Source organism: Sus scrofa, chromosome 1 (genome assembly GCF_054392235.1).
Source record: "Sus scrofa isolate SSC_HxYL_T2T_F1_AM1 chromosome 1, Sscrofa_HxYL_maternal_Yorkshire_Landrace_v2.0, whole genome shotgun sequence".
Lineage (NCBI taxonomy): Eukaryota > Metazoa > Chordata > Mammalia > Artiodactyla > Suidae > Sus > Sus scrofa.
The window spans coordinates 148,332,787-148,355,451 of NC_139383.1; the positions used below are offsets into that span (position 1 = coordinate 148,332,787).

Sequence of the window (22,665 nt, forward strand, 5' to 3'; positions counted from 1 at the left end):
TTGTAAAGTGATGGTTAAGTGCCTTGCTCATTTTTAAAAAAATTGAGTTGTATTTCTGGGGGTAGTGGATAGGACTTCATTATATACTTTGGATATGAGTTATAGGTGTTGCCAATATTTTCTCCCACTCCATGGCTTGCTTTTTTACTCTTAATGGTGTCATTTTTTTTGTTTTTGTTTTTCGGGGTTTTTTTGGCTGCCCTGAGGCATATGGAGTTCCTGGGCCAACTGCAGCAATGCTGGACCTTTAACCCACCGTCTGGGCTGGGGATCAAACCTGTGTCCCAGTGCTCCTAAAATGCCATTGCACCACAGCAGGAATGCCTCTTAATAGTGTCTTCTGAGAAATAAAAGGTCTTTATTATCATTCAATTTGATTCATTAATATATTTCTTTGTAGATAATGCTTTATGTTTTGTCTAAGAACTCTTGGCCTATCTTAAGGTTATAAAGATGTCTTATGTTTCCCTCTGGAAGATTTATTATTTTACTTTTCACATTTAGGTGTGCAAAAAATCTGGAATTTGTTTTGCATATGGTGTTAAGCAAGGGTCAAGTTTAATATTTATCCTTAAAGATAACCGTGTATCCATATATGCATGAGTATGTTTCTGGGCCTTATACAATTTTATGGTTTTATTTGTCTACTCTTGTACCAATTTCATACTGCTTTACTTTTTCTTTTTTTATAATGTCTTAGTAATTAGTAGAATGAATCCTCTCACTTTGTTCCTAAAATTATCTTTGTTCTAAGATTTTTATCCTTGACATTTTTGTATAAATTTACACACACACACACCAGCACACACACACAAAACATGTGGGATTGGAGATTTTTTTTTGCATTTACATTTATAATAGTAATAGTTTCTACATCATCCTTTTGAGCCTTCTAATTTTTATTTGTTAAATAGTATATTGAATAGGATGAGAAATATAATGTTGAGCATATTCAGGATGATGTGCATGTGTGAAGATAGTAGATACAGCTATCTTGGTGATAATCCCATAAATCTTTCAATAGTTCACCATTAGGGAATCATATGATACTGGCTTTACACATTTTGAGGATGCTATTTATCAGGTAAAGGAAATTACTTCCTACTTTTCTGTGAGGTTTGTTTTTTTTTTTTTTTTAATTAATGGGTGTTGGATTTTATCTAAGGCTTTTGAAGGTTTGGCTTTTTCTTTTATTCTTTAAAATGATGAATAATATTGCTTTTCAAATAGTAAATCAACTACAAGCTCCTAAAATAAACCCAGCTTGTTTGTCACGTACTATCTTCTTTTCATATTCTTGAATTCAGTTTGCTTTTGTTTAGAAGATTTGCACCTAAGTTTATGAATGACTTAGCTGATTGTTGGGCATCTGTCTCCAAATACTCATGTTAGAGTTTAGGACCAAGATTATGTTGGCCTTGTAAAACAAGTGTGGAGGCGTTCCTTCCTTTTGCTTCTGGAAGAGTTTGTGTAATATGTGTGTTAATTCTTCCTTAAATATTGGAAGAATTTACTGAATAAGACATCTGGGCCTAAAGACTTTTTCTGGAGGGAGGGGATTTTAAAATTTCAGATATAATTGTTTTGTATAGAGGACTATTTAGACATCTGTTTCTTCTTGTGCCCATTTGACAAGTTGTATTTTTTCTACGAAATTACACATTTCATTTCCGTTTTCAAATCCATTGATATTTGCTCATAATAGTCTCCTATTAATTGTTCAATGTCTGTTGATCTATAGACAGACTCTTTTCATTCCTAACACTGGTTATTTATGTCTTTCTTGATAAGTGTTCCAGGATTCTTTAATTTTTTTTCTTTTAAAGAACATACTTCTGGGTTTTTTATACTCTCTATTATATGTTTCCTATTTTATTAATTCCTTTTTTTTAGACATTTAGATAATTGACTTGCATCAACATTCTTTACTTATAAAACTTTTAACAAATCTTCCTTTAAATTTGTCACTAGTTAATCCCACATACATTTTATTATAATTCAGTTTAAAATGTTTTATTTCCTTTGTGATTTCTTCTCTGCTCTATAGCTTACTTAGAAGTGCATTGCTTAATTTAAGAATATGTGCTTTTTCTATTTATCTTTTTTCTATAGATTTCTAATCTATTTCACTGCGATCAGTAGTCATACACTATATGATTTAAAACCTTTGACATGTTCTGGGATTTGTCTTAAGGCCTGTCAAGTGGTCAATTTGAGTAAATGTTCATGTGCACCTGAAAAGAATGCATGCCTACAGTTGTTGGGTACAGTGTTCTACATATGCCGACTGGGTCAATTTTGTTCATTTCATTGTTCAGATCTTCTATATTCTTATTGCTTTTTGGTCTGTGTATTCTATCAGATACTGAAAGGTGTGTTTAAAACACCCAAACATGATTATGACTTTGTTACTCTGTTTAATTCTATAAAATTTTTCTTTATATATTTAAAGGTATATTAAGCAGTGTGTACAGATTTAATTTTTAAATATTTTCCTGGTGGACTGATTCCTTTCACTGTTATGACACATTCCTCTTACATCTACTAGTTTTTCTTGCCTTCGTCTGATTTCAGAATAGCTATGTCAGCTTTTAGGGATAGAGTTTGCAGGGTACACCTTTCTCCCTTCTTTTACTGTCAACATTTTTTTGCTTACATTTATAGCATATCTCTTATAAGCAGAATATAGTTTGGATTTTGAGAAATCCAAACTGACATTTGTTTTTATATTGGATGTGATTCCTGATAAATTTGGATTTGCTACTTAGCACTGCCATTGTAACCAGCATAAAACTCTTACAAATGTCTTCTATTTGTCTTGACTGTTCTCATGTTTCCTTTCCTCCCTTACTACTTTATTTGGATTTATTTTGGAGTAAATATTCTGTATCATTGTATATTCTTATCTATTAGCATATAAAACTGCTAATAGGAGAAAAGCCAGGTGGAGTCACATGGAGTCCTGACCACTCTTCAGAAGCACTTGGACTTGGTTAAAATGCAGATTTCTTTTTCTCACCCCAGAGGTACCAAAGCAACATGTGGAGCAGGCAACAGGCAAAAGGTGTATTTTTAAGCTCAATAGGTGTCCATCAATATTCTGATGGACAGCCAGTTGAATCACCAGTAGGCCCTATTTCCCCCTCCACTTCTTAATGGTTGGTGCGGAAAAGGTGGCTGAGGAAACACCTCTGGGATGACTCCCTTTGTTTGGCACCTTTCAGTGCCTCTTGCTACAGGGCCCAGCTGCTGTGATCCAGGTTGGCTTCCAGACCACAGGTGTCTACCTATCTACCCTATGCACAGCCAAGAGGCTCACCCCAGTAAGGTCCAACCTGCTACCCCTCCTTGTCTGGTATCTGGTCCTCATGTGTCAGGAGGACTGGCAAACGTTTCCATCACTCAGTAAGACCAGCAGTGACCACTAAGAAGCCAAGCAACATGTGTGTTGAATCTACTCAATCACCATACATGCTGGGCTCTGTCTTTGTTTTATTGTATGTCATTAGCATTACAATAATATTGGTGGCATGGTGGGCTACATTTTTATAAAGTCATCTGGTGTATAGCATGAGCCCTTTTTTCCTATAGAGAGGTCTCCCTTAAAATTAACCAAAAAAGCCCTAAGAGATGTTACCAAAAATGCATATTTACCTTTTAGGAGGTAGTTTAGTGCTTCTAGCTGTTATCACAGAGAGTCGACATTGGCATATCAATTTTACCTTCAGTGTTCAAATAAGAAGAAAGAACTGGAAGATAAAGTAGCAACTAAACAATGTTCTACCTCAAGCAAGAAGATATTTGGCACAGAGACAAGACCAAAAGAAATCAAGGAAAAAAATAGTCCACTAACTGGAAACATAAAAAATAATATCTTAGTATTATCTTCCACCAAAAATAAAAATAATAATAATATAATATTAATAATAATTCAACAGCTATGCCTAAAGTGAGTGGAGGCATTTGAGATTTATAACATTATACATATAATACATGTTATTGTACTCATAAAAGCAAATATTATGCAGAGAAACTTGACATATTTTTCTGTTGTTCTAATAAATCTCAACAAGAGACTTTGTTGGGAAAGAATTCTCAAGTTTTTCGTTTTTGTTTAGCCTGAAGGTTTTAAAAACACCTTTCTACTGAAAACCAAAAAAAGGCAGACACCTTTACCGTGTGCAGTGCCCTTTGTGCTCCAGGGGCTGCAGCCCTGTCAGTGAAACCTGCATGGGCTTCACTGGTCCCCATGGTCATAGCTCTCAATTACTTGGCTTTATAATACAGGCCCTGAGCAAAACAAGATGAAGGTGCAAAATGTGACCCAAAAATACAAGAGACTGGGGTGGGGGCAGGGGGAAGGCTGTGTATTCTGCTCAGGCTCTGCCTCTGCCAGGGTCTGCCTCTCCTCAGTCAGCAGAAACCTGAGATGCCTTTGAGGTTTGCTCTGCACTTGGCCTCAGATGTGCCCCTGTGGGGCCCAGAGTTGGCGACTGACCCACTAGCCCCTACCTGCCCTCCCAGAGAGGCAGGCAGCCCCAAGAGCTGACACCGATTCAGGGACCTGGCCTTGGACATTTCTTGGGGCTACTTTCCAGCCCTCGGTTTTGTTCTGCTTTACTGTTATGCAGTCTGGTTGGGCTGCTTGGCCAGTAGCATCTCTTTCTATTTCCAAGGTCTTTGGTCAGCAGTGCAGATGCATGCCACAGCCCAGAGGCTCGGCTTCCAGAAGACCATGGCTCATGAACAGGCTGGCCTGGACCCAGCTCCCTCAGAGAGGCCCAGGATGGACCCTTTGACATACTGGGTGGCTCTGCTGGCCTGAGGGAGAGGCTCAGGGCCACAGCAGGGAGCTTCCCTTTTAGGGAGGAAATAAATGAGAGACCAGCAAAAAATAAGAAGGAACAGGACAAAACTCCTTCCCCTTGGCCATGGGGCCTGCAGAGGAGAACACAGAAGATTTGAGAGTTACCTTCGAGGGGCAAACAAATAAGCAGTTATCAGAGAGAGTGGAAACAGCTTTCTGGTTTTCTGTATTTCAGGTGTCTACAGACACATTTAAGGAATTTTTTAAGACTGTGCCTTTCGTTCAGGCCCATTCAGTGCCAAGTCTCATCAGGCTTCTCTCCTAAACAGGGCTGGACAGGGGAATCACAGTGCAAAGAGGGTCGGGTGACAGGGACACCACAGCTGACAGTGTGCACAGTCACTTCCATCATCTCATCTGCTCCTTACTCCAGCCCCATGAGAGGCAGGGCAGGCAGGCACTATTCCCAATGAAGAGATGAGACACAGGATGTGGAAATTTACACACGGCCCCTGAAAGGGGCTCCTGAGTGCTGGAAGCGTGGCCCCTGGTTTGTCCTGCTGCCACTGTCCCATTGTCACCTCTAGCTCATTTCTGGGAAATGAGCTACTCTCTGTGGCCAAGCACACCTAGGGAAAGTGGGTTGACTCAGCACGTCTCAAAGCATCCTGAGGACAGACAAGGTGGGAAGGGGAAGGCAACAACAAAGTGAGCTCCAACATCTCTGGTGTAGGAATGGGCACAAGCAGAACTGGAAGGTTCTCTGGAGGAATCTGAAATCTTTGACCAACCTGAGTCCTAACTGCTTATATAAACTACATATTTAATTTTCTCATAGTTTTAAGAGTATTCATGTTCTGCTTTCAAGTTCATCAATTTCTTATCTCTGTTTTTTCCTTCCTTTGTTTGCTTTGGGCTTATTTTGCTTATATTTAACATGGGGATGCTTATATTTAACATTTTAACACAAACGAACAATGTTTTGTTAAATACATCTTAGGAGGGGGAAGATGGTGGTGAGAGAGAGGGGAAGGGTGGAGTCTGTGGCCCTCTGGGTCCTGGGGCCACAGCCATGGAGGCGAGAGCACTTCTGCTTCCAGCAGCCTTGGCAGCACACTGTGTCCGTAGGCTTCAAGCTAATGGCTATGCTGACCGTTGGGAATGAGGTCCCTGTTGGCCTCAAGGCCGTTCTTCAGACAGTCTCTCTCTTGGCTTTTGATGGCTTCTTCCTCCATCTCCTCCTCCACTTCCTCTTCATACTCATCCTCATCATCACTCCTCACATCCTTGAGGTTCTAGACAAAGGAAACAATGGGCTGTGAGTGAGCACCTTCCAGAATGCCTCTTGAGTGAATAAGTAAAGGGCCCATTTTAGAGGTATGGCTCCCTTCAGAGAAAACCTAATCAATGTCCACACAACCATTCACCAAGATGGAACATATCATGGATCATAAGACAAACTTTAAAGAATTGAAATTATGCAAAGTATGTTTCAGGTCCTAATGGAATTAAACTAGAAATCAATATAAAAAAAATAGGAAAATCTCAAAACACTTGGAAATTAAACAACACACATAATAATCAATGGATCAAAGCATAGATAAGTGTGAAGGAATACTAGAAAATATTCTGAGCTAAAATGAAAATATAACATATCAAAATTTGTTCAATGTAGTTAAAATAGTGCTTAAAAAGAATTTATAGCATTAAATATTTGTATTAGAAAAGAAGAAAAGTCTCATATTCCACCTTAAGAAAATAGGGGGAAAAAAGTAAAGCAAAATAAGCCCAAAGCAAACAAAGGAAGGAAAAAACAGAGATAAGAAATTGATGAACTTGAAAACAGAACATGAATAGTCTTAAAACTATGAGAAAATTAAGTATGTAGTTTAAAATCTTCTGAAAAAGAATATCATTAAGCACAGTCAGTTGCACCAGCAAATTCTATGAAATAATAAAGAAGAAATAACACAAATCTCCACAACCTCTTCCAGAAAAATAGAAGAGGGAACACATCCCAATTTATTTTATGAGGTCAGAATTACCCTAATACCAAAGGACAGTATAAGAAAAGACAACTACAGACCAATTATCTTTAGTGAACATAGATATTTAAATCCTTAGCAAAATATTCCAAATCAAAGAAAACCCCAGCAATGTATTAAAAAATAATACACCATGATAAAGTGGGTTTTATCCTAGTAATGCAAAGCTGGTTCAATATTTGGAAATCAATGAATATAATCCATCATACTAATAATCTAAAGAAGGGAAAAATAGATAATTAAGTGATGCAGAAAAATCACATGATAAAATTCAACACCCATTCATGATAAGAAATTTATTTTTTATTTTTATTTTTATTTTTTCTTTTTAGGGCCACACTGGCAGCATAGGGAGGTTCCCAGGCTGGGGGGGTCCAATCAGAGCTATAGCTGCTGGCCCACACCACAGCTCAAAGCAAGCTGGATCCTTAACCCACTGAGCGAGGCCAGGGATTATGCCTGCAACCTCCTGGTTCCTGGTAGGATTTCTTTCTGCTACACCATGACAAGAACCCCCATGATAAGAAATTTTTAAAAATTCTCAGCAAAGAAGGAATAGACTCTAGCATCACACTTAGTGGTGAATGACTGAACACTTTCCCCCTAAGATTAGGAATAAGATAAGTATACCCATTCTCACCACTCCTATTTGCACTGTATTGGAAATCCCAGTCAATGTAATAAGGCAAGAAAAAGAAATAAAATCATATAGATTGAAAAGAAAGAAATAGAGGTGTCTCCATTTGCAGATGACATAATTATCTATGTAGAAAACCCCAAAGAATCAACAAAAATTCCTAGAACTGACATATGAATTTAGCACTAAGGCTGCAGGATAAAAGGTCAAAACAGAAAATCATTCTCTCTCTCCTCACCCCCACCCCACCACCAAACACAAAATCTTAATTTCTAAACACTAATGTAGTATGCTAGAAAATGTCCTTTAAAAATATTAGGTCCCTGGAGTTCCCACCCTGGCTCAGTGGTTAATGAACATGACTGGTACCCATGAGGACACAGGTTCAATCCCTGGTCTTGTTCAGTGGGTTAAGGATCTGCTGTTGCCATAGGCTGTGGTGTAGGTCAGAGACGTGGCTCAGATCCTGCAATGCTGTGGCTGTGGTGTAGGCCAGAAGCTACCACTCTGATTTGACCCCTAGCCTGGGAACCTCCATATACCTTGGATGTGGCCCTAAAAAAGACAAAAGACAAATAAATAATCCTTACTCTACTAAAAAAAAAATTTGAGGTGTTCCCATAGTGACTCAGTGGTTAACGAATCTGACTGGGAACCATGAGGTTGTGGGTTCAATCCCTGGCCTTGCTCAGTGGGTTAACGATCCGGCGTTGCCGTGAGCTGTGGTGTAGGTTGCAGACAAGGCTTGGATCCCGTGTTGCTGTGGCTCTGGCGTAGGCCGGTGGCTACAGCTGCAATTCAACCCCTAGCCTGGGAACCTCCATGTGCCACGGGAGCTGCCCAAGAAATGGCAAAAAAGACAAAAAAGACAAAAAAAAAAAAAAAAAATTAGATCCCTAATCCCTGTTACCTTACAAGGTGAAATTTTTGCAGATGTGATTAAATTAAGGATTTTAAGACTGGAGATTATCATGGATTATCCAGGTGGTCTCTAAATGTCATTACACGTGTCTTTTTTTTTTTTTTTTTTTTTTTTTTAGCCGCACTTGCAGCATGGAAGTTCCCAGGCTTGGGAACAAATTGCTGGCCTATTCCACAGCCACAGCATCATAGGATCCAAGACACATCTTCGACCTACACCACAACTCACGGCAACACTGGATCCCCAACCCACTGAGCAAGGCCAGGGATGGAACCCACATCCTATGGATACCAGTCAGGTTCGTTAACTGCTGAGACAAGAAGGGAACTTCCACACATGTCTTTATAAGAGAGGCAGAATGGATTCAACAGAGAGGAGAGGCAATATGAAGACACAGGTATAGTCTAGAGTGATATAGCTAGAAGGCAAGGAGGCAAGAACAGATTCTCCCCCTTGTGTGAACGGAACACAGAGCTGCCACACTTTGACTTCTGCTCAAAATTGATTATAGACTTCTATCATCTAGAACTGTAAGAAAATAAATTTCAGTTATATTAGTCAGCAAGTTTGTGGTAGTTTGTTATGGCAACCATAGTAAACTAACAGGACTAGCAATGTCCAACTAAAACTGAAATTTAAAAATCAGTAACATTTACAATAATATCAAAAAATAAAAGACTTAGGTACAAATATAGCAAAGCATGTATACGATCTGCATGTAAAACCTGCAGATCTGTAAAAACTATGATGAAAGACATCAAAGATACAAATAACTAAAAAGACATGCTATGTTCATGGCTGGGAACTTTAAATATAATAAAAATGTTAATTATCTCCAAATTGATTTATAGATTCCACAAAATACCAATGAAAATCTTAGCAAGATTTCTTACACAGTATGGCTGATTCTAAAATTTATTCTTAAAATTTTTATAACTTTTTAATTTTTATATTAAAAATTTTTATTATGGTAGATTTACAATGTTCTGTCCATTTCTGATGTACAGCAATGTGACCCAGTTATACACATATACATTCTTTTTCTCACATTTTCCTCCATAACGTTTCATCACAAGTGTTCAGATATCTGGAGAGGCAAAGCACTAGAATAGCTAAAGCAGTTCTGAAAAAAAGAATAAAATTGGAAAACTCAAACTACCCAGTTTTAAAACTTACTATAATGTTACAGTAATCACACACAAATGAGCATATTATAACACAAATGAACATATCTATGAAACAGAAACAGACTCACAGATATAGAGAACAGACTTGTGATTGACAAGGGGAAAGGGAATGAGGGAGGGAAGAATTGGAAGTTTGGGATTAGCCAAAGCAAACTATTATATATTAGGATGGATAAACAAAAAGGTCCCTATTGTATAACACAGGGAAATATATTTAATATCCTGTGATGAACTATAACAGAAAAGAATATGAAAAAGAATACATATGTGTATAACTGAATCATTTTTCTGTATAGCAGAAATTAACACAACATTGTAAATCAACTGTACTTCAATAAAACTAAAAAGAAAGACCAGGTGGTAGTAGCAAAGGGGTAAACACATAGATCAATGGAACAGAGTAGAGAATCTAGAAATAGACCCACACAAACATGGCAATGGAGTTTTGACAATGGTGCAAAAGCAATTCAGTGGAAAAAGAATAGTCTCTTCAACAAATGGTACTGAAGCAATTAGAAATCCATAGGCAAAAAAGGAAATTTTGACTTAGATGTCATTTATACAAATGTTGACAAAAAATGGATCATAGATCTAAATGTAAAATATAAAACTATAGAACTTTTAAAAGAAAACACACAAACAGGTTGAGCGATGAGGTTTTTTTTTTTTTTTTTTTTTTTTTGGTGCCGGTCTACACCATAGCCGCAGCAACGCAGGATCCGAGCCACATCTGCAACTTCCACCACAGCTCATGGCAATGCCGGATCCTTAACCCACTGAGCGAGGCCAGGGAACAAACCTGCAACCTCATGGTTCCTAGTTGGATTCATTTCCACTGCACCATGACAGGAACTCCGAGTGACGAGTTCTTAGACACAGCACAAAAAAAATCTTCCATAAAAAATGGTAAACTGGACTGCATCAAAATGAAACACTTTTGTTCTATGAAAGATACTATTTATAGAATAAAAACATAAGTTGCAAACTGGGAGACAATATTTGCAAATCCCATATCCAACTTATATGTATAATAAAGAATTCTTAAAACTCAACAATAAGAAAAACTAAGTTTAAAATGAGAAAATATATAAAAACAGACACTTCTAGGAGGATACAGGATGTCAAATAAACACAAAAAGATGTTCAGCATCATCAGCGATTAGGAAGATGCAAATTAAAATCATAATGATATACAACCAAAAACCCATTAGAATAGCTAACATTAAAAATACTGCATATAGGAGTTCCCGTCGTGGCGCAGTGGTTAACGAATCCGACTAGGAACCATGAGGTTGCGGGTTCCATCCCTGCCCTTGCTCAGTGGGTTAATGATCCGGCGTTGTGGTGAGCTGTGGTGTAGGTTGCAGACGCAGCTCGGATCCCGCGTTGCTGTGGCTCTGGCGTAGGCTGGTGGCTACAGCTCCGATTCAACCCCTAGCCTGGGAATCTCCATATGCCACGGGAGCGGCCCAAGAAATAGCAACAACAACAACAACAACAACAAAAGACAAAAAAAAAAAAATACTGCATATAAAAAGTGCTTACAAGGATGCAGAGTGACCAGAAGGAACTCTAATACATTGCTGATGGAACTGCAAAATGGTACAGACACTGTGGCAAATAGTTTGACAGTTACTTATAAAGTTAAACATACACATACTGTATGTCTTAGCAACCCCACTCCTGAGTACCTACCCTAGAGAAATGAACATTTATGTTAACACACACACACGTTTATAAAAAATGTTTATAAAAGCTCTACTCATAACTGTCAAAAATTGGAAGCGACCCTACAAAAAAAAATTGGAAGCAACCCAAATGTTCAACAAGGAAATGAGTAAGTCATGATACATCCATACTATGAAATGAAATACTACTTACCAATAAATAGGGGCAAACTATCAACATTTATAAGAAGTAGAATGAATCTCAGAGGCATTATGTGTTGAGTGAAAAAAGTTTCAAAAGGTCACCTACTACATAATATACTAATGTCATTTCATCACATTCTTGAAAAGACTAAACTATAGGGATGGGGAACAGATATGCTGCTGCCCAGGAAGGATTTACTGGAGATGACAGAGTTGTTCTGTATCCAGATTACAGTGATGGCTACACAAATCTACACTTGTGTTAAAATTCATAGAACTGTACACCAACAGAAAAAATAAATGTTACTGATGATAAGCTTAAAAATAAAACTTAGGGAGTTCTCTTGATGGTCTAGTGGTTAAGGATTCGGCATTGTCACTGCTGTGGCATGGGTTTGATTCCTAGCCTGGAAACTTCTGCATTCCGCAGGAGCGGCAAATAAAAATAAATAAATAAATAAATAAAAAAGACTCAAATTAGAAGTACTTCTTTTTTAGAAAGCAAACACTATGATTTTCCCAATAAACATTTGCTAAGTAAAGTGCTGTTCACATTTTGGTTGTCAGGATATTTTTATTATTAGGAATAAAATGTTTGCTATTTTCTTTATGCAGGAACTCTTTTAGGACAGTTCTTAATTATGTTTCTCCTCTTCAAGGTGTTTTGAAAGTTTTGTGAGGGAAACTCCTAGAAGAATAACATTGTCCCTGAGGAATAACTCTGTCCCTATAAATGGAATCACTGCAGATCAGACTTCATTGCAAAAAATGAAGATGGTATGAAATGTTAGAACAGTACTAGGACTCAAGCTCTGTCCAGGGTCCATGCTGGACATGACCCTCACCCCTTACCCTCTGAGCCCATTCACAGATATCTTTATTAAACCCAGCCTAGAAAAGAAGAAAAATACGGGAGGTGGAGGCTGCTTCCTCATACATCAATTTTTAAGATGACATCCATAATCAGAAGAGTTATTTTTCCCTTCTGTGACTTGCAGACTGAAACTGACCACCTCTGGAGATTCTCAGGTGTATGTAACCAAATGCCTTCTTGTGTACAATCTTCATGCAAACATGGGTTAAACAACAACCCACTATGCTGTCTTAATCACAGAAACGTAACTTCATGGGCTCTTTTCTGTACGATCTGCTCTTCTCCACAACACAGAAAGGGTCTTAAAATAAACAAGGCTCACTGAAAACACTAGGAATAAACTTGGCATCTCATCAGATGCAACAGAGAAAGGCAACCTTCCCAAGATTTTATGGGAGCCGGGATCAGAGTGAACCCCTGCAGAGAGAGCTTTCAGAGGAGGGCTATGCTTGGCTGATGTTTGCTTTCGTGGACGGTGCCTCTGGGTTTCCTTTCTAGTCCTCAAAAGATTTTTGTATAGAACAAGGGGAAATTTGAATCAGAACAAAGAAACTAGTTTCTCTCCAGAAAGGCATACTAGCATTGTTCTACCTATTTCTCCAGGACCTGAAGTGCTGCTTTAGCTCAGAAACAAACTCATTCTGGAGGATGCTCCCCATCACCCAAAGCCATGTCCTCCAGCACCCTCACCTCTTGGAAGAGGTCCTGGACCACACAGAGGCTTTTGGAAATGTATGACATCCTGATGGTCACAAAGGCTGAGGAGTGCTACTGACTTTCATTGAGCACTGACTATAGAGGTGCTGGCCGTCCTACAATGTACGTGAACCCAAACGTCTTGTCAGACCTGCATCTTAAATTATCCAAGCCTAGAACCTAATTCCATTTTACATTCAAGCACAGGAATTCTTGCATGGCTTTAATATATCCTCCACTTGACAGGAATGCAACTATGCACATAAAGGAAGACTACTTCGTTTTGTTCAGAACTTCACAGTTTAAGAGAGCCATGCCACTGAGAGCAAGTCTATTGGTGGCGTCTGGTTAGCGTTGGTAGCAGCTGCCACTCAGGGTGAGTCTCACACAAGCAGGTGCAGCACCTGTCAGCTTCAGTTCACCCTCCAGAGAGGCTACGTGCGTGTGTTACACGTGAAATGCACAGCTATCAGAGTGTCTTCCATCTCATTTCTCTTTTATCACAGTTGTGGCATTATACTGCTTTTTGGAATTATGCGTATAGGTGAACAATATCACCTAGGAGTTTAATTTCAGGTTAGTGAAGGGGGTGTGGGAACAGGATGGAAGACCCTGCCCTAGATGATGTATCAGGTTCAGACAGGATTTCCTGGTGGTCACAGTTTGTTAGGTGGATGCAGAAGTGTTTACACATTATATAAACTTGAGAACTAATGTAAATCGAGAACTAAATGGAATTCAAATATTAATAAAACCTCACATTATATTCAAGTTCATCTTGTACATGTGATCTATAATATAATGGTAACAGCAATGACATTCTTAAAGGTTTTTTTTTTTTTCACTGCCCTAAAAATCTTCTGTGCTCTGCCTGCTCATCCCTCTCTCCCTCCCAAACCCTGGCAATCATGGACCTTTTACTGTCACAGTTTTGTCTTTTCCATAATGTCATGTAGTTGGAATCATCTAGTATTTAGCCTTTTAAGATTAACTTCTTTCACTTAGTAATAAGCATGTAAGATTCCTCCAAGTCTTTTCATGGTTTAATAGCTCATTTCTTTTTATTGTTGGAGAACATTCCATTGTGAATACAGGTACCACAGTTTATGTACCTACCCACCTACTGGAGGACATCTTCATTGCTTTTTAGTTTTGGCAATTATAAATGAAGCTGCTACAAACATCCCTACTGCATAAGTGCCCATGTGCCAGGCACTGAACTAAGCATAGTCTGAATAATACCACTTCCTCCTCCCAGCAACCCTAGGCTATAGGGCTCATTTTGTTGACTTTAAAAGAGAGTAAAATGAAGCTCAGAGGGGTTAAGTTACTTTGGCAAGCCCACACAGCAACAAGAGGCAGACAGGATGAAAACCCTGATATAATTAAGCTTAGGTATCTTGAACCCAGTGCTCTACAAAGCCCTGCTGGAGTTGTCTGCATGAATACTTGGAGAGACAGACAGGGCACTCAGAGGGTGAGAAAACACTGATGCGTTTTATTCTATGCTATTTCATTTTAAAAAATGATCTAGGAAAATGAGTTGGCAATGTATTAATGCTTTGCAACCCACAATTTGAGAAACATTGGCTAAAGTGTGCTAGAAAAAAATGAGGCTACTGTCGGCAAGATTTCTGAATAAGGAAAATTTAAAAATATCTTGCCTGCCCTTCTCTAGGGATAGATAAAATATGACTTTCTCTTCGACAACTCCAATCTACCAGCCCACTTTCAAAAGGAAATACATACCTGGCTCATCAGTGAGTAGCCATAGTATAGTGAGGTCTGTTCTATACTGGGACTTCCAGGAAAGGATTAAAAGATATGCTGATATACTGACCCTCTCAGGCCTTGAGGCAACCAGCAGAGCCCCAATCTCCTCCTGCTTTGGGACCCTGTCAGTCTACCCCGGTACTGTACAAATATCAGTGTGCCTTAGGGGAGGAAGCTGGGAAGTGGTGTCCTAGGCTGACTACAGAGCTGAATGGAATGTTTCCCTAAGTAGCAACCTTGGAAGACTGCCTCAAAAATGCTGGGGCTTGAACTAGAGATGAGAAGCCATGCAGAGCTGTGCAGCCCCTGGGAGAGAAAGGCGTGTGCACAGGGCAGGAGGTGAGACCTAGCTGCCTCCAGGATGCGAGTGGTTTTGCTGGTTTAGGCCTAGCATTCAGCGAGATTAAAGAGGTGAAAAGTGACCAGAGAGAAACCAGTCACTAAGTGAATTAAAATGAACGAGGAACTAATGTCCAGCACAGTCCAAGCTGCCTTACCCGGAGTGCCCTTCCCAGTCCACGTGGCACAAAGCCATGAAGTAACAGAAAAGTGTCATGTGTCCTGCACCAAAGTCCTCATTTCCTCTCAGTTACACTGAACAATTAGCTAGTCTCATTCTATCCATGAGAACTTTCCAAATGCAACTGTCTTATTTCTAAAGGAAATGGCTGCCAGCTATTTGTGATTATCACTTGAGTGACTTTAAACTGCCAATATTTACATCTGAAGAAAGGCTGACTAGTTAATCATGGAGAACTCGGCTCCTCAAGAAACAGTGTGTTTGGCTGTTCTTCCATAAACCTAACTTCTCTCTGTACAAGATGACACTGCCAGGTAAAGAAAGCAATTAATAATTTGGGATCAACACCATCCACAAAGTGAAACCAATCAAAAGAGAGAGGTCTTAGCATTCACTCTAGGGATCTCAGCCTGGATGCTCCCGACACTAACTCCTTGGGGACTAGTTCCCCAGCTAATTCCTTGGGGACTGTTCTACCCACTGCAGGAGGGTTAGTAGTAAGTATTCCTGGACTCTGTGCACCTAGATGTCAGCGTTGTGACCACCAAAAGTGTCTCTAGAGATTACCAAATGTCCCTGGGAGGCAAAACTGCCCCAGATGAGAACCGCCAATTCAAAAGGTATTTCTTGGAGTTCCCGTCGTGGCGCAGTGGTTAACGAATTCGACTAGGAACCATGAGGTTGCGGGTTCCATCCCTGCCCTTGCTCAGTGGGTTAACGATCCAGCGTTGCCGTGAGCTGTGGTGTAGGTTGCAGACGAGGCTCAGATCCTGCTTTGCTGTGGCTCTGGCATAGGCCGGTCGCTACAGCTCCGATTCAACCCCTGGCCTGGGAACCTCCATATGCCGCGGGAGCGGCCCAAGAAATAGCAACAATAACAACAACAACAAAAAAAGACAAAAAAAAAAAAAAATTCAAAAAAAAAAAACAAAAAAAAAAACAAAAGGTATTTCTTGAGCCCAGGTGCACTGTGTAAGACAGAGGGGCCATGATGGTCTCTGTCTTCAAATAACTTAGACTCTGCTGAAAGAGCGAAACCCTAGGGGACCGAGCACATAAATATATAACCACACATTTATAAGTGTTATGAAGTAGAGAATACCATGATATGTAAATTGGGGATCTCAATTAGATGAGGAGGAAGGAAGGCCATGTTAAGGAAATGGAATTCAAAGGTTGTAACACGAAGGTTAAGAAAGAGTGGTCGCAGAAAGTAAAGGACATTTCAAGAAGACACCGCATGTGCAAAGGCCCCGGATGTGAATGGCGTGCTCAGGGATCAGAAAGGCCAGTGCAGCTAAAACATGGTAAAAAAGATGGAGCCTAGCCTAATTATGGATTTAAAAGACCATTGTCAGAAGTTCCAAGTTTCTGCTAAGTCCAAACGGAAGCCACTGTTCCAAGCACTGAGCACATATCAGTGACAAACACAGACAAGGTGTCTACCCTCAGAAAGAGACTGCTCCCTGGGTAAACTGGTTCATACACAACAGTGTTCTCTGTTGCTAATTGGAAACAGTTGTAAAGAATCCAGGGTGGTCAGAGGTGGAGCACTTAGAGGGCTGTGGAGAGAAACACCAATGGCTTCAAATGGAGTGGAGGCATCTGAGACACAGAGGGGTTATCACATAAAAAAGAACAGTGCCCAAAGGCCTCTAGGTTTGGAGGGATTTTAAGATCATTTAATCTAGTTTCTATTTGATGCTGATATGTCTTTAAAAACAAACAAACAAAAAAAACAGAGTAAAAGATTTATATTCTCCTGCTTGTACATTTTAGTAATTTGTTACCTGCTTTTTTTTTCATATGGTGCCAAAGTCTGCCTCCTAAGAGGCATATGTATATGTCCTTCAAATGTTGACGTTAACCCCTCTTCAACCTAAATCTTCTCATTCTCTTCAGTTGATTCTCAGATGACATGGCACCAAGACCCTTCACTATCCTGTGTGTATCTTATGAAAACATAGTCCCATCCACAGCCACTGCCCTGCATTGTACCCTGTGTGTAATACAAGCAGCATCCCTCTATCAATATACAGCTTACCACTTTCATATCCACCAAAAAAAAGTACAATTAATTTAAAGTCAAGCCCTGATGATGCTTTCAGCTTTATTTTGTGTGTGTGTGTGTGTGTAATTTCCCCCTATATTTTAAGATTTCACTATACATATATTGTTATCAATTAATCATGATTTGCCTATTAGTGAAAGTAAGTAGCTGGCTCTGGTCTTCGGTCCTCAAAAATTACTGCAAGGATTATCGAACAAAATAAACTTTGACAATGTGAAAAAACACACTAATGCTAACAGGATAAAGTTTTGAATAATCTCTGCCATGGCATTTCCATATATTCTGGGAATGACCTGTGCAACCACGGCCTCAATGAAATTGCAGAGCTGTGCTTTTGAAATGCTCTAACTACACATTGTGCTTGGAATCTGTGGCTTTACAGTAATGTCAAAAGCCCAGGAGGTCATGAATGACTCATCGCATCCCACTGCTTTTTGAACAGCTCCACATCTAAAACCACAGTTGGCAAGGAAACAAAGAACAATATAATAAGCATTTATGCTGTTTTGAAAGCAAACTTTTAGCTTTAACTGTATGAAAAAAAAGAGAAGTGCATTCAGTCAAAGAGTTCAATTTTCTGAACTACTATCAAAATACATTCCTTTTTGTTATATTAGTTCTTATTATCCAAGTTGACAAGGTCACAGAAAAAAAGCTGAGTTTTTCCTTATTTTTTTCCCTCAAAGGAGTTGCATTAAATTTAAATTGGATTCCCTGAAACCTGGCTACACATGGACATTTCCTGTTTATCTCTAGACCATTGCTTCTCAAATTTTAATGTGCACACGAATCACCTAGGGTTCTTTTTTTTTTTTTTTTTGTCTTTTTGCTATTTCTTGGGCCGCTCCCACGGCATATGGAGGTTCCCAGGCTAGGGGTCGAATTGGAACTGTAGCCACCGGCCTACGCCAGAGCCACAGCAACGTGGGATCCTAGCCGCGTCTGTGACCTACACCACAGCTCACGGAAACGCCGGATCGTTAACCCACTGAGCAAGGGCAGGGATCGAACCCGCAACCTCATGGTTCCTAGTCAGATTCGTTAACCACTGCACCACGACGGGAACTCCCTACCTAGGGTTCTTGATAGAATGCCAACTCTCATCAGAAGGTCTCTAATGGGGCCTGAAAGGTTGCATGTCTAACCAGTTCTGGGAAATGCCCTGGAGGACCATCAGGTACCAACTGTGGTCACAGGTGGATGGTGAGGCCACAGACCCTCTCCAGATTGTGGCTTTCTTAAAAAAGAAGAAGTTGGAGCAGAGCATTGCCTAAAAGTCTTTCGGATTTTAAAATCCCATAATTTCAAACAATTTTGACTTCCTTAACTCTGTATGTCATGAGCCTTTTAGTCCAGAAAGGCAGTATAAAATTACCAGTATGTCTCACATTAAGTAATAGACGGCTATTTAAAATACCTAGTAAGCCATCTTGTAAAACGACTCATATCTTTAATTCTTCAGAGAAATGTACTATCTAAAGAGTTCTGTTTTTCTATAAAGGAAAGAATCTCAAAGTGCTTGGTGCTTGTTTCTACAGTCTGACTTTTTATTTATAAAGATTTTTCAGCATAGAACATGAAGTCTACTATATTTGTTAAAATTTGCACAGCGAGAGGACTTGCTTCGGCCATGTCAATAAACTCTACAGATGTGGGCTTTCTGGCAAGCCGACCCAGCAGTCAGTGAGATGTCCATGGGCACTCACGCAGAGTGAAGAGGACACACAAGCACACATGCAGCCGGGTCTTCCCACCTGATCTAGTAGCTCCCAACTGGAGAGACAAAGTAGAATCACTTATGATGGGGGAAGAAGAAGACTGTCAAAAAGACCTATGTTTTGGGAGTTCCCACTGTGGTTAATGATCTGGCTTGTCTCTATGGTGGCACCGGTTGGATCCCCAGCCTAGATCAGTAGGTTAAGGATCTGGCATTGCTGCTGCTATGGCATAGGTCACAGCTCTGGCTCGCTGGCCCGGGAACCTCCATATGCTGTGGGTCCAGAAGAAAAAAACGAAAACACAAACAAAATTCCTATGTCTGGGTCGAGTCCCTGTGGATTCTGATTTAATTGGTCTGAATTAAGACCTGGCTGTGAGTATTTTTTTAAAGCTCCACAGATCATTCTAGTCAAATAGCTGTAGTCAACATAGCCAGTATCTGCTAAGAGGCTAACTCAAAATAAAAACTGGAAATCTTGAGAGATCTTCTTCTGGGTGTGAGCAGTATACCTTATTCTGCATTCATCTTAAATGTGATTACAATCCTCCCATGATGAAATATATATATATCAAGCAAAAAAATGCCTTTTTTTCATGAACTGGATTATATGGAATAATCCTGAATGCCTTTAATAGGCCACTTAGACAAAAGGTCTTCTGAAACATTTAAGCACTTATCACCAAATGTCATGTTTTCCCATTCTTAAATAAAAGGCTCAAATAATAAGCTGATCAAGCAAAATGAAGTTTAACTAGAAGGACTGTAACTTCTACAAAAGTCACGATCATGGCTAGACAATTATCAGAGGAAATATGGTTTGGGTCATGTGAAAAAGACTTAGAGGTTTAAATCAATTTTAAGCTCAATATGAATTAACAAAGTAATGTGAACTACCAGCAATTCATTGCAAAACTAGAGTGCATGGATGGCAGCATAGTTTCCACAGAAAGAGACATCAGACCTGCTTGACTTTGTTTTAGTCAGATAATATCTAGAAACCAGTGCTTATTTAAAGGAGAATCTGGATAAAACAAAACAAGAGGGTGATCAGGCAAAAGGATCCTACTGCACACCTTAGGAGGTACGTTGAGAGGACCAGGACTGTCTGGCTGCGGTAATACAGAGTAATGGGGGCAGGGGCGGGGGGAGGGGTAGGGCATGATGGTTGATGTCAAGCGCTACCATGTGCTTCTGTACTGCCCTGTGCAGCTCCCATAACTGAGGCATTAACAAGAATACTTGCAAGGTTTGTAGTAAGAAGTCTGTTATTAAAAACACTTTAAGTACCTAAGTTTGCAAATGATTTACTTGAGGACTTCTGGTTTGAAGAACAACAGCAGCCTGATTCCAAATTTCTCCCTCACTCTCAAAACAACTATAGAATCAACATGGACATATGCCTTCAATTTTCACTTATTTACAAGAAGAAAAAAAATTTATAAATTGCAGTGAGCTCCCACAGCCCGCAAGCTTGTAGCTGGATAAGTGGAGAAAGGGAGGCTGGAAAAACAAGCAGGGTGGGAGTACAGGACTTAAAAGAAGCAGAGGTAAAGTCACCTACAGAAAGAGAAAGTAAAGCCATAAAAGACCTGGTAGTTCCTTGTCCTTGCTAAGTGAAGGGGCCCCAAAGTGTGCAAGAAAGGAAGTGTCAGCCTTGGAGAAGCAGAGCTGGTAGGGTAGAACCAGGTATATACAGAAGAGAGGAGCAAGGGAAAGAAGGAAAAAGATTCTGTAAGAAAGAAAGAAAAATAAAACAAAGTATTGCTTAAAAAAAAAAAAAAAAAAGAATCCCGAGAAGAGTTTCACCCTCCCTTATTGCAAGACATGTTTTTATAATATTTTCTTAGCCTCTTTGCTAAAAACTCCATCTTGTCCTTCCTTGCTTTGTCCCGTCTTCCTGCTTGAGAAACAGGTGATGGTAAATGACTTAAGCTTAAGTACAGGTGATGGGGAGTTCCCGTCGTGGCGCAGTGGTTAACGAATCCAACTAGGAACCATGAGGTTGCGGGTTCGGTCCCTGCCGTTGCTCAGGGAGTTAAGGATCTGGCGTTGCCGAGAGCTGTGGTGTAGGTTGCAGACGCGGCTCAGATCCCGCGTTGCTATGGCTCTGGCGTAGGCCAGTGGCTACAGCTCCGATTGGACCCCTAGCCTGGGAACCTCCATATGCCGCGGGAGCGGCCCAAAGAAATAGCAAAAAGACTAAATAAATAAATAAATAAATTCTTTAAAAAATAAAAATAAAAAAAAATAAAATAATAAAAGAACGTATTAAAAAAAAAACAAACCCTATATCCTGCACCTACAATCCCCTTTTCACTTGACATAATCCTCAAGAGCACAATAAAAGCAGTGTAGTTTCTTCAGGCAGGGCTCTTGGTCCCTGAGACCTTGAATCCCCCGGTTCCCACCTTAACTTAAGATAAATGTCTCTGTGTCTTATTTTATGTTAATTTTTTTGGCTTAAGTTCCACAGCACCTGTTCTTCAGCCCCATCCTGCTGAGATGGTCTTGGCACTCCCTTACTCACAAACTGGAAAGCTTTCTTTTTTTCTCTTTGGCTGCACCCATGGCATACAGAAGTTCCAGACCAGGGAGCAAACCCAGCCACAGCAGTGACCATGCCGGACCCTTAACCTGTTGAGTCACCAGGGAACTCCTAGAAAGCTTTCCTGAGGGGAAAGAAAGGGTAGCAGGCACAGCCAGCATGTTACCACAGAGTACAACACCAGGGCCCAATGGAACAAGCCACACACAGGAACATATCCCACCACCTGTCCTGTGTGCAATGGACAAGAAGCAGAACTGTTAGTTAGAGCCAGGAACTAAAGTACCCAAGGCAACAGCCAGCTGTTTGCTGTGTACGCCTTCTGAAATGTGGTCAGTCCAAATTAAGATATGCTGAAGTGTAAAATACACACTGAATTTCAAGGACTTGGTATGAAAAGAAAGAATGAAAAACATCTCATTAGCAATTTCTTTTAATGATTGCTGAGTCACTATATTAGCCTTAAATAATAATTATAATTCTTCACTGATTAAAATATATACCAGGCAAAATATTCAATGGGCAAAACTGAAACGATAATATTTTCCTTATATTGTGTTAAATAGAATATATTATTAAATAATTTTATCTGTTTTTATTAGTTTTTAATTACACAACTAGATAACTTAAAATTATGTATGTGGCTCTATATTTTAATTGGACAGCACTAGCCTAGAGGGAAAAATCAGTTGAAAAGAAGGAATCATCTAACAGTTGTACTTATTTTAAAAATAAAACATTTCAGTAAGCACATTAACTATTATTATTTAGAAAATAAAATACCATGACTTCTGCTTTTGGCTATTATGGAAAAATAGGGACTAGATTGTTCTAGCATGTTAAGCAAATAGAAAACTGGATAAAACATATGAAACAATAGTTTTTGGACACTGTTCAATAAGCAGCTCAATATTGATTCCTGAGAAAAGGGAAATGAAAGCAGGAAGACTTTCAATTGCCCTAGTTACTGCTAGAGGAAGTTCCTATGCTAAAGCAA

At 39.5% G+C, this 22,665-nt stretch overlaps 1 protein-coding gene across 8 annotated transcripts in view; it reads right to left on the minus strand.

Moving 5' to 3' along the window:
• Positions 1 to 3,472: 3,472 nt before the first annotated feature.
• Positions 3,473 to 22,665, minus strand: part of CERS3 (ceramide synthase 3) — a 124,223-nt gene continuing 105,030 nt past the window's right edge. For all 8 annotated transcript variants that reach the window (XM_085016984.1, XM_021098471.2, XM_005659788.3 and 5 more), the window contains one exon: positions 3,473 to 6,102. In XM_085016984.1, coding sequence (XP_084873110.1) covers positions 5,944 to 6,102 — 159 coding nt within the window. In that variant the 3' untranslated portion in view covers positions 3,473 to 5,943. The remainder of the gene's footprint in view (positions 6,103 to 22,665) is intronic.